General features: G+C 37.4%; 1 protein-coding gene across 1 annotated transcript; it reads right to left on the bottom strand.

The window, feature by feature from the left end:
• Positions 1 to 3,605: 3,605 nt before the first annotated feature.
• LOC105729743 (olfactory receptor 10D3) lies at positions 3,606 to 4,553 on the bottom strand. Its single transcript, XM_012470656.2, has one exon. It carries the CDS (start codon positions 4,551 to 4,553, stop codon positions 3,606 to 3,608), a length of 948 nt encoding a protein of 315 aa, XP_012326079.2.
• Between the last annotated feature and the right edge of the window lie 9,040 nt (positions 4,554 to 13,593).

Raw genomic sequence — 13,593 nt, 5'->3', positions numbered from 1 at the left:
TCTCCCATCATGCCTCAGGTTTCCCAGGGCATCCCAGTCTGAGGGTTCAGAGAAGAAATTCTTGAATAAATTGAATAAACGTATCTTATAAATAAATGGTTTGTTTGGTTAAATATGTAAATATTCCTGAAATAAAAGTTGTTTTTACTTTAAGAATTTTCAGACTGTTTGGGAGCAGAGGGGATGGGAGAAAGCCTGGAGGTGCTAGACCTGGCTTTTCTTTGTGAAACTAATTATTTATTTTCTAAAGCGAACATCTTAACTGAAAAGAGGAACAAAATGTCCACTACCTGGAAAATGTTGTTTCTAATTAAGAAAGGCAGAGGAGAGAAAAATTAAAGCATAGAATGCTACCCAACAATCTCTCTTAAGCAAGTTAGAACAGCAGAGAACATACAAGAGCTTTTCTGCTGTGACTGTGAATGATCCCAAAAAGGTTTGTATAGGAAGCACAGCTTTAGAGTATATTGGAAGAAATATGGTAAATAGGTGTTTTAACTCTGGTAATACCAAGCTACTAATTAACGATTCACTACTAAGAAACTTTAAAAATAACTAAAATCTCAAAGGATTCTATGTTTGAGAATGGAATCAAAACAGTTTTGTAAGTTGTGATTAAAATCAGATTTAGTTAAATCAGTTACAGAAAAGAGATTTTGTAATAGCGGATTCCCATTTAAAATTTGTCTTTATTTTTTCACTTTGTCTTATAATGTTAATAAGAAACATATATATCAGAGAAAAGGGGAAGTGCATTATTACCATTCCTCTGGAATGCTGAGTTACATTTGAAACCATTTTGGGGGCAAGGAGTGGCTCTGAGATGATCTTTTGTTAGATTCCCTTGGCCAATAACAGAGCTTTTGGGATGTTTTTATAAATCCTCAGAAGGTGAATTCAACAGGCTAAATGCATATCAATACTGGGGATCAGAGGGAAGATTGTGAGCTGTTGGATCAAGGATCATTGCCCAGGTCGAGTGAGAAATCAATAACTGAAAGTCAACAGCCATCTCCTTATATTAGTCAGGGTACTTCCTAACGAGAGGGGTGGAGCACAGGTGACAGAAGAAAGCATAAGGTGGGTGTTTGGGGACAGGGCTTTCTTTCAAGCTCCTGCCGATTTTTGTATCTTCAGTCACCTCTCCTCCTTCCAGCAATCCTCAGTGATACAAAGATTCCAGTACCTTCATCTATGGCTCTTGTCTGTTTTTACTGGAAGAAGACATGAAGATGTGGCACTGCTTATTCCTGTGTGGCCCTTCTTTTTTGTGTCACCGTTGCTGTGTCCCTCTTGGTGTGCCCAATCATTTCTCAATGTGGCCTCTGCCGCAGTGAGACACCTCACCCACTTGAGGCCTCCACCATCTACGTTCTGGAGTTAAGCCCACCATTGACTCCCTTGGTTACTGTTTCCTTCGTAAGAGTGGGAGAAAATATCTTTATCTTGGATGTAATATGCTTCTTGGGCTGGCATGGATGAAGTCAGATGCTTCCTCTTGGTTTCTTATCTCTTCCTAGTTGGAAAGATTTCTAAGCATTTTGGAAGCAGTTTCTTAGTGTTTAAGAGTAAAAGCCTTGCTTTTATATCCTGGGCCTCTCATGGTAAAATGGGAACAATAGCACAAATATCAAAGATTGTTTTGAGGAATAAATGAGATAATTTTATACAGAATTTCTGATAATATCTGACAAATAGGCCTCTAAAAGTGACAATGTTTATACTACCGAATCCAAGACAGAAATTTGAGGTGCAAATGAGTGAAGAGGCTATTAAGACAATTATAAACTTTATAGTTCCAAGGATATGGAGAATTCTGGAAGGAGACTTTGCAATGTGGGTGTCATGCTTAGGAGTTTTTTTAAAAGGGACAAAAAGGAGAATATGGAGCTGAATTTATTTTGGTACATCACAGTGGATTAGGAAGCTTTCTAGTTAGAATTTTAATAACACGGTACCTAGTATTTTGATAAGAGGTGTAAAGAGATAAAATTATGTATACCCTAGGCAGTTCATATGATGATCCAGGAAAATGCTAAGTATATCTTCTGTGGGATTTTGGATCTAATTAATGGCTCCACAAAGCTTCTGTGTAGCTGTTTTTGAACCAAAGTAGATAACTTTGATACACATCAAAAAATGAGGAGGTTGCCTGAGGCCAAATACAAGTATAAATATTTTCTTTACAATTTTTTTTGGAAGAGTAGAATTGTTTGGCAGGTAATGGAATGATCCATGAAGCTTTACCAAGTCCTGCAAGCCCAAGTGAACGTCCAAGAGGTAAGGCTGAGATTCAGGTGTCAAAGGAAAGGCAGAAACACCTTTAAAGTTATGGGCAGAACAAAAATGTTTTTTAATCTTACAAGGTACCACAGAGACCAAAAAGTCCAGAAGCTTCAAACTTCTTCCAGTGGAATCTTACCTAGAAACTTAATACATATGATAAGCAAACAGAAAGTTCTCACTAACTATATTTAATATGGAAACCTCAGGATAAATTCATTGGAGGCTCAGGGCTCCTTGAATCAGGCTTGGAAAGCCATTGGCCCTATCCATTCGCCTGACCTGATAAAACTACTAAATCGTTTTTGCCTCACTACTTGCCTCACTAGTAGCTGGTAGCAATGTAGAAACAGACCCAAGTTTGGTAGACTAGCCACAATGCCTTTCACTTTCCTTAGGCAGTGGGGCTAATCTGATCTGCCTAAAAACCTTCAGGCAGAGAAATCAGGCATGAGGTCAGACATGGGATGAACATCCTTGCTGACAAATTCTAAGTAGTTCCCTTTCCAGACGTTTGGGGAAGGAACAAAACAAAACAAAAAAACTACATCTTGACTCTAGTCCTTAGTCTGTTAATATTTTTATTTTTAATTTAATTTTATTTATTTGTTTATTTATTTATTTTTGAGATGGAGTTTCACTCTTGTTACCCAGGCTGGAGTGCAATGGCGCAATCTCGGCTCACCGCAACCTCCGCCTCCTGGGTTCAGGCAATTCTCCTGCTTCAGCCTCCTGAGTAGCTGGGATTACAGGCACGCGCCACCCTGCCCAGCTAATTTTTTGTATTAGTAGAGACGGGGTTTCACCATGTTGACCAGGATGGTCTCGATCTCTTGACCTCGTGATCCACCCGCCTCGGCCTCCCAAAGTGCTGGGATTATAGGTGTGAGCCACTGCACCCAGCCTCTATACTTTTAAAATTATATTATTCTCTTAATCAGTTATTTAAAATCTCTTTTCTCCTTTTTTATTGCTTTTCCCCATAGGTTTTTCTCATAAATAGTGTGAGGGGAGTAAATTGAGAAAAGTGGTGGAAAAAAAATGGTATGATAGAAAAGACCTTCCTTCCAGGGACAGGGAATTCTCTATAGAAGAAAGACAAAGTAATAATAACCACGACTATATTACTTTGAAGACAGGTGAAGAGGCAGAACTTAGATAATACAATAAAATAAAATATGCAAAAAGATAATGTATTATAGCATAGTGATCCATATCATTCAGCACCTTTTTGAAAATTTCAAAGTTGTTGTCACACATGAAGATTCCAAAGTGAAATTTCATATGTCAAAGCAGAAGGAAATCCAGAACCATGCACCCATTTATCTGCTCTTACTAACGGGAATCTGACGTGCCCTGTGCAATATTGTTTTCAGGGCTGTTTTTACTTCCTTATTCCTCAAAGTATAGATCAAAGGGTTCAGCATTGGTCCTACCAGATTCATCAGAATTTGTACCACGGTCCCCAGCATGGGGTTGGGTGTGGGCTGCAGGTAGACAGTGATGATGGGCCCATAGGCACAGAGGATGGCAATGAGGTGAGCGCTGCAGGTGGAGAAGGCTCGGCGACGGCCTTCGGTCGTACGAATACTCAAGATAGAAACCGTGATTCTAGTGTAGGATAAAATAATTAGGAGAAAGCAGACAAGAGATACGAGGCCAACGTTGGTGAAGCTCACTCTCTGGGCCCAAGACGTGTCAGCATAGGCCAGGGGCAAGAGTGCTGGAATATCACAAAAGAAGTGATCCACTTCATTGGGACCACAGTATGGCAAGGTGAAGGTGAGGGAAGTCAAGATGCTGGAATGAATGCACCCTAACAGCCACGTACCCACAGCCAGGGCCACACAGATCCTAGGGTTCATGATGACTGTGTATTGCAGAGGATAACAGATGGCAGTGAAGCGGTCATAGGCCATCACCGTATACAAGAAGCACTCAATGCTCCCAAGGAAATGGAAGAAGAAGAGCTGGGAGACACAGTGTTTGTAGGAGATGAGTCGGCTCAGTCCCATCAGGTAGAGCAGCATTTTGGGACAAGTCACTGAAGAGAAACCCATATCAAACACAGACAAGTTTCCCAGGAAGAAATACATAGGTGTGTGAAGGCAAGCAGAAGAAATAACAGCAACAAGGATAGACACATTTCCCAGCAGAGTGCAGGCATAGAAGGGCAAGAATAAGACAAAAAGTACCATCTCCAGCCCCTCCGTGTGTGGGATTCCCAAAAGGATGAACTCTGTCACCACAGAGCAGTTCTTCACCTCCATGGAAGCCAGTTCTAGGGGAGGAAGAGGAGGCTGAGGTCATGGAAGAATGCTTTGGCTTGCTGTCAATCAAGTGAACATACTGGGGAAATAAAATTTGTCAATTAAGTGACTATGATTTGCTTGTAAGTTGTGGAAAGACTGCTTGTGATTCAAGTTACAAGGCATTATCCTTGGGCTGTAACTACCATAACCAACTAAGTTTCCTTAGCAAATATTTTTGTTATACTTATTTGAAATACAGACACTCATTATTAAAACAATATTCTTACAATGTTAGAGCAAAGATTTTTAGAGGGAGGGCAGGATCCACCCAAACATATGGTCCTCCTCTCAGGGTAGAAAGAAATAAAACATCAGGATCATTCGGGGACTTTTTTTTTTTTTTAATCACTGAAGATGTAAACCACAGTTAGAGAATCATCATATTTGTGAGCCATTATTAATGACAAAGTGGGATTATATGTCTACGCTTTTTAAGGGAATCATAAAGGTTGAGCACTGCTTTTTAGTTCAAAATACTTATACAACATGATCTTCATTAATTTAATCCTCGTAGTAACTCTTTGTGGTAGATCTATAGAAAAGATTACATTTGAGCAGTAGGAAGGGTATGTTACTCTCCTAAATTAAGGCAGCTAGTACATGGTAGAACTAGGCATTTACATTCTTTTTTTCTCTTTTTAAACATCACTGGTTCCCCCACATCTGGATAGATCCATCTGCGATGGATCACGGCATTCCTGGCCTTGTCAAACCTTGCCCTAGTATTAACCATGTTTTTCCTTTTGACATCATCAGACTCTTAAAATGTTCCTCCTCCACCTTAGTAAGCAATGGAAAACCAACATATTTCCAGCTACTTCCCCACAAACACACAAATATAACATCTAAGAGACTAAATTTTTTTTTGTTTACAATTATATTCTCAGTGCTAAGAGCAGTACCTGGCAGAGTACTTTTTCAATAAACATTTGATGAAGGAAATAAGATAGCTTACTCATTGCCTGGCAAGAATTGGATATCACTCATCTTGTGCAAGGATTTATGTGGTACTATCAGATAGTAATTTCTTCTCACTATCTCCTAAAGCAGTTTGATCATCTACCTGTTTATCTTTTGCCCCATTCCCTGTATATTTAGAATTTCTCTGTTTACATCCATGTCACCTGCACTCCAGAAGAAGCTCTGCACTGTGTTTCAAAAGGCAATCAGACTCAAGACAAGCACTACATATCATCTACACTGCTTCCAAAAATGTCCTGGCTGTCATACATTGAAGAAAGAATCAAACTGAAGGTATCCACGTATAGTCTCATTTAGAGTTTCTGTTATTTTAATAATATAAAATCAAGTCCAAATTCCTGCTGATTAAGTGAAATAATAAGAATGGGGTTTGTGAGCTGATGTGCCAGCACAATGGGCCCAAAGATAAATCAAGCAAATAACAGCTATTCTTGTGGCCAGTAGCTCCACGCTCTGTTCATCCTGAACTCTGAGAACACTTTTTTTTTTATTTTTATTTATTTATTTTTTTAAAGATGGGGTTTCACTGTGATGACCAGGCTGGTCTTGAACTCCTGACCTCAGGTGATCTGAGGACTCCCAATTTTCCTCTCCACTGGATACACAAAGCATAAAAGAGGAGCATAAAAAAGAAGTGAGGGCCTCTGTAATCTCAGCTACTCTGGAGGCAGAGGCAGGAGAATTGATTGAACCCAGGAGGTGGATGTTGCAGTGAGCCAAGATCCCACCACTTCACTCCAGCAACAGAGACTCAGTCTCCCAAAAAGAAAGAAAGAAAGAGAGAGAGAAAGAAAGAAGAAACAAAGAAAGAGAGAGAGAGAGAGGGAGGGAGGGAGGGAAAGAGAAAGAGAGAGAAAGAAAAGAGGCAAAGACAGCACTTATGTAACTTACAAAGAGGAAGTCTGATCATTTAATCAATCAAATTTTCCTTTGATACAATACTAGAGGTTAGGAATCTACACCTGTGATCTGGGCAGCTTTCTTCTTAGCTAAATAAACTCCAACTAAGTGAAATGCAGCAGCGTGTGCCTATGTCTTCTGCAAAGATATCTTCCAAGACACTGATAGCCACATTGCTTTCTCCTATATGGAAATTTAAATACTCTTGGAGCCTTTGGGACCCCATTCCTGAATGAGCCCTATTCAAGGAGGTTGTTGAGCAAAGGGAGTAATTAGAAGTGAGTAAATGGTCTAGTTGAAACAGAGTACGGTGATGTTTCCCCCTGTGACAGTGCTGGATAGGAACAAGAGGGAGCTAAATCTCTATTTTCTACCTCTAAGATTGGCCTAGGAAAGGGAGAAAAAAGGTGAATGGTATAGCATAATCCTAGGACATATGTAGAAACCAGTTACTCAATTTCAGGCTATATTATTGGAATGAGAAATAACAACCATGTATCTCAGACTTTTGAAAATATCCAATTTTAAATATTTTAAGTTTCTTCATAGTTCTTTCCATGAACTGAATTGTGTTTCTTCAAAATTCATGTTGAAACTCTTAACACACCCACCCCATATAACTGTTTTGGAACTAGGGCCTTTAAGAAGGTGATTAAAGTTAAATGAGACCATAAAAGTGAAGCCCCAATGCAATAGAACTGGTATCTTTGTAAAGAAGAACTGGTATCTCTCTCTCTGTGTCTATGTTTTTCTCTCCATCTGTTGTCTTTTTCTCTCCCTCTACCCCTCCATGTGAGAACACAGCAAAAAGACAGCCCCGTCTCTAAGCTTCAGAAACTAAACCCTGCTGTAAAACCTCTGGAACCTTGATCTTGAATTTTAGAATCTGCAGAACTGTGAGAAAAAATAAATTGCTGTTGTTTCCGTCACCTACTATATTCTGTTCTGTTATGGCAGCCCTAGTGAACTAATATAGTTCTTCTCTACTTTTTAAACTATGATTTCTAATATTTTGGTATGAAAATAGAATTTCTGTTCCTAGACTCTAACAAACACTTATCAATTGGCACAACTGACTTTCCTCAACCAGGAATGGTTCTCCTGATGATTTTTCCAGAATTATATCAAGGTATTATTCAACAAACATTAATTAATAACCTATACAACCATGAACAAGACAAATTTCCTTAATCTTGACTTTCTCTTCTGTGAAAGGAGTCAAGAACCTTGCCCTTTGAGATTTCCAGACATTTGTAATCTGGGAATTATTCCTCTTTCATTTAACACAAGAGTTACAGAGTTGTCTAAGAACTGAAAAATGTGTAAAAACCTAAATTAATAAAATAGAGAAAACAAAAAAAGAAAAGAGATCAGCAATGTTAAATTTGGCTGTTTGAAAAGACTAAGAAAATAAAGGTGTCTTTAAAAATGATTCTTGAAAAAAAGAGAGAAGGCACATATAAACAATATGAGGAATGAAAGGACGACAGAAGCACATGGATTAAGCAGATGAGAGATATTACATTTGCCAAGGTGTTCAAAAGATTTGTCAAAATAATTTATCAAATGCTTATCAATTTGTGAAAACTGACTCAAAAATAGAAAGTATGTTTAAGATTCTATTAGTTGCTGCATAACCAATTACTCCAAACTTTTATGGCTTAGAGATATCTATTATCTCACACTTTCTGTGACTCAGAAATCCAGGCACAGCTTAACTCAGTTCCTCTGGATCAGAGTCTCTCATGAGGTTACAGTCAAGCTGCCAGCTGGGGCTGTGGTCTCCTCTGAAGGGCTGACAGGGGAAAGATCTGTTTCCAAGCTTACTCACATGGCTACTGGCAGACCTGGCCCTGTCCACAGAACTGTGTCGCAACATAGGAGCTGGCTTCTCCCAAGGCAACCAAACCAAGAGACAGTAGGATAGAGCCAGTGCACCCAAGATGGAAGGCACTACCTTTTATAATCTAATCTGCTAAGTGATGCTTCATCACCTCTACTCACTAGAACCACATTCTATTGAGTAGAACTAAGGCACTAAATCAGGGCAAGTGATTATACAAAGCATGAATTTTAGAAAGTGGGAGTCACCAGGGGCCATATGAGAGGCACTGTAGGACAGTGAGGGAATGATAAACTGTTAAATAAGTGATCCTGGGACAATTGGCTATTTGTGTTTTTTAAAAGTAGAAGGGAATTGAATTCTTATCTCGGACATGAGGAAGAATCAATTCTAGGTGAATTAAAGATTTAAAAGTGAAAAAAACATAAAAAAAAAAGACAAATTAAAGGTAATATGTTATTTCTAAGTAAGACACAACAATCTTTAATTACAAAAGGGAGTTTTGATAAGTCACATTAAAGGAAGCCATTGATTTTATCAAGAAAATAACTTAAAGCTAGTAAAAAGAGAACCTGCAAACTAGGAGAATGTATTTTCAGAACACCTTAACAAGAAAATATTAGTATCCAGAATACATACAGAACTACTATCAATTTTATAAAATCAATTTTATAAAAGTCCAAATAGTCAAAAGAAACTGAACTAATAAAATAGCATGAATTTTCCAAGGGAGGAAACCTAAATTGTCATTAAACATATTAGAAGATGCTTAACTTACTAGTAATCAAGGACCAAAATTTTATAATGCAATATATACATTTACATACCATCAGATTGGCAGATATTAAGAAAGATGTCAATATAAAGTGTTGAAGAATGGAATGTGCTATGAAATATCATCTGCTGAGGGTGTGAATATATTTGTCATAATCATTTCATTTTGGAAAGCTCTTTGGCATTCTACTCCCAAATGTATCTTTTTAGAGAAACTCTGAAAGTGATCCCCTAGTGATGTGCAGAAGAATGTTTATAACAGTAATTAGAAATCACCCACATGTCTGACACCCATAGACCAAATAAATATATAAAGATGTAAAATTACAGCTATATGCATCAAAATGAATGAATCTCAAAAGCAAGTTTGAAAAAAAAATAGCATTTGAGCATACCTAAACAAATTTCAAAACCAGAAAAAAACTAAATAATATATTGTTTGGAAATGCATACATAGGTGGTAAAAAATAAAAGAAAGAAATTTCCTTAGCAGAAATTCAGATTGCTATTAACTTCTGGGAGAGCAGGACTAACAGAAAGACATAGAAAGAACAACTAAATTATATTCTATTTCCTGTACTGGCTGTAAGAAATACATGTATTCATTAATATTCTTTTAAAATTTTTATAATATAGTTAAAATTAGCAGAATATTTTTAAAAACACCATTCAAGACATAGGCATAGGCAAGGACTTTATGACTAAAATACCAAAAGTAATGGCAACAAAAGCCAAAATAGACAAATGAGATCTAATTAAACTAAAGAGATTCTGCCCAGCAAAAGAAACTATCATTAGAGTGAACAGGCAACCTACAGAATGGGAGAAAATTTTGGCAAGCTACCCATTTGACAAAGGGCTAATATCCAGAGTCTACAAAGAACTTAAACAAATTTACAAGAAAAAAACCCAACAATCCCATCAAAAAGTGAGTGAAGGATATGAACAGACATTTCTCAAAAGCAGACATTTATGCAGCCAACAAACATATGAAAAAAAGCTCATCATCACTGGTCATTAGAGAAATGCAAATCAAAACCACAATGAGATACCATCTCACGCCAGTTAGAATGGCGATTATTAAAAAATCAGGAGACAACAGATGCTGGAGACGATGTGGAGAAATAGGAATGCTCTTACACTGTTGGTGGGAATGTAAATTAGTTCAACCATTGTGGGAGACAGTGTGGTGATTCCTCAAGGATTTAGAAATAGAAATACCATTTGACCCAGCAATCCCATTACTGGGTGTATACCCAAAGGTTTATAAATCTTTCTATTATAAAGACATGTACATGTATGTTTATTGTGGCATTGTTCACAATAGCAAAAACTTGGAATCAACCCAAATGCCTGCCAGTGGTAGACTGGATAAAGAAAATGTGGCAACATATATGCCATGGAATACTACACAACCATAAAAAAGGATGAGTTCATTTCCTTTGCAGGGACATCGATAAAGCTGGAAACTGTCATTCTCAGCAAAGTAGCACAAGAACAAAAAAAACCAAACACCGCATGTTCTCACTCAGAAGTGGGAGTGAACAGTGAAAACACATGGACACAGGTAGGGGAGCATCACATACAAGGGCCTGTAGGGGTTTGGGGAGCTAAGGCCAGGATAGCATTAGGAGAAATACCTAATGTAAATTATGGGGTGATGGATGCAGCAAACCACCATGGCAGGTGTATAACTATGTAACAAACCTGCATGTTCTGCATATGTACCCCAGAACTTAAAGTATAATAAAAAAAGAAGCTAACCCCCCAAAAAATATTTTACATGAAAATAATTTTTAAAACTGGCTGAAATAAACTAAAAAGTATATTATTAAATTTATTTTAAATACTATAATAATATAAATAACATATAAAACAGACACATACTTATTCCCAGCCAATAAAAAACACGTATCATTTAGTTTATTTTAAATTTATTATGGAAACCATAATTTATTGAACACTTAGTTTTTAAAATGCTGAATTATGCCATGTTTGGTTTGTTCACCAAATATATATTAAAATACAGAGTAAAATTTTAGGACATGTTAGGGTGTGCAAATGAACAAAACTGGTTTTCAAAACACATTATTTAGAATTTTAGCACTTCATAGTTAAAATAATTTAAACAGTGTTAGAAAGTGAAAGACTCAGGGTTCTATTTGTAAGCATTTCTCAATTTTTTATAACCAGGTACATGGTTTCTGTCCTCAGAAATGAAATAAAATTTGGTGTAAGATTGTCACTGTATATTTTAACGACATTTTTGAAATATCAGAATATGATTAAATGAATACAATTTCTTAAGTGCAACATGAGCCAAGCATGTATAATTAATTAATGCCAGTCTATTTATCCTGTTTATTTGTTTTAAGATCAACATTATTTTTCCTCATATTTCCTCTAGTTAATCATTAGTCCAAAATGGGTATAAATGATGAATAAATGGTTAAGAAGATGAACAATTTAAAACTATAATAGTTAACATAAGCAGTTGCTGTTTTTACGTATCACCACCAAATCAGCGACTGAAACATGAGTATATGTTCCCATATCCTTAACTGCACATGTTCACTCAGAACACATGTACAGAGGCTCTCAAAAATTTTATAAAGATAAAAAGATATTAAAATATTTTTCTTAATGTGTTTTTGTTTTCAAAAATCATATTGGAAAAAAGTGCACTATTGCTATCCCTACCTATAAGAAAGGTTGGGATTATTTTTTTAACCCCTGATTTGAAAATGTTGCTCTGCAAAATTCAGAATATCCTCTGTAGCACTTAGAATGTGTTCTTGCACTTCCACGAACAGGAATGACACTCTTCAAGGCAGACCATTACCTGGTAAATCATTTCCTTCCAATCAATCATTCCATTTTGAGTTTTCTAGAAAACGTTCCTTGTTCTGCTCCTGTAATCTGCCAAATGAATGTGGGTCCTTTTCATCCAGCATTCCTTTACAGATTTGAGATCATCAGTCACATCTGCCACCTCTTTACCTAAATATTCTAATTTCTCACAACCATCTCACTCTTGTACATCATTTTTTTTTTTTTTTTTTTTTTTTTTGCATGTCACTATTCTAGTTTGTTGATGTCTCCCTTGAAGTGCCATTTCAGATATGAAGGCAATGCATCAGGTATTATGACATTTAGATTGTGCCTGGGACATAGGTGGGCTCAATAAATACCTGTTGAATGAATGAATGACTTCTTCTTTTCCTGTCTTTTGTGTTTCTTTGTGTTGGAGTCAATTTGCTCTTCATGCTTGAGAACTCATTCTTCCTACCCCATGTTGCCACTTCTAGGTGAAAAGAAGAAAGTGGGGCAGGGCGCGGTGGCTCAAGCCTGTAATCCCAGCACTTTGGGAGGACGAGGTGGGTGGATCACGAGGTCAAGAGATCGAGACCATCCTGGTCAACATGGTGAAACCCCGTCTCTACTAAAAATACAAAAAAAATTAGCTGGGCATGGTGGCGCATGCCTGTAATCCCAGCTACTCAGGAGGCTGAGGCAGGAGAATTGCCTGAACCCAGGAGGTGGAGGTTGCGGTGAGCCGAGATCGCGCCATTGCACTCCAGCCTGGGTAACAAGAGCGAAACTCTGTCTCAAAAAATAAAAAAATAAAGAAGAAGAAAGTGATAGCTCATCTTACTCCCGGTACCTTCCTGAATACTTATCAGGCCAAAGTTTCTTAGCACATTTTACACCCTCAACTGGTGTCATTTTTCTTCTCCCTAGGAAGGCGCTTTCATGGGAAAGCAGTCACTGCTGAGAGGATGATGTCTGCCTTCACAAGCCAGCCTGATTCTATATTTATATAGTCTCTCTATTTTGTTTTTGTTTCCCTTATCGTTTATTTGTTAACACCATTTTCTAAAATCCCAGCCCTTCACAGATATGCTAAAGGAAACTGGAGAAAAAAATGTTTTGCCGAAACCAGGTCAGATTATTACCTGATGGTAGCAACCTATGTGTGTACCTGTGGGATGGGAGAAACTTTCATCAAAATGTAATGGAGATGCATGGGGAAAGTGAGATACATGGGAACAAATTTGAGACCATTTTGAAAAAATAAAAAGCACTTCCTAATTAGAGATTTTCGTTTCAGTGTTTACCCTTGGATGCTCTGAGTCTCATTTTAATAAGACACATTGATCTCTTCCAGTGCCATAATTCTAGGACTTGTTGGATGCCATCCCACATACTACCTAGGACATGTGGCCTAGAGGTAAACAGCATTCCCTCCTGCAGGGAAGATGACAAGGACAGAACGTTAGTGGGGAAAAAATGAAACTGTACTGAGTGTTCATAATTACATATCAAAGATAAATAAGATGGTATTCACATGAAAGTATGGAGTTAGGAAGATTTGGAAGCTGGTGTTTAGATTTTTCCACCATTAAACTCATCCAAGAAAGTGTGTTGGAGGAGAGATGTAAGGCAATGATATCGTCACCTCTGGAGATGAAAGTAACAGAAACAAAGGATTCTAACAAT

The sequence above is a fragment of the Aotus nancymaae genome, unplaced genomic scaffold (genome assembly GCF_030222135.1).
Source record: "Aotus nancymaae isolate 86718 unplaced genomic scaffold, 86718_ANA_hifiasm-v0.15.2.pri h1tg000012l, whole genome shotgun sequence".
Taxonomy (NCBI): Eukaryota; Metazoa; Chordata; class Mammalia; order Primates; family Aotidae; genus Aotus; species Aotus nancymaae.
Note: the sequence above shows the minus strand (reverse complement) of the source record. Positions and strands in the feature narration are given on the sequence as shown.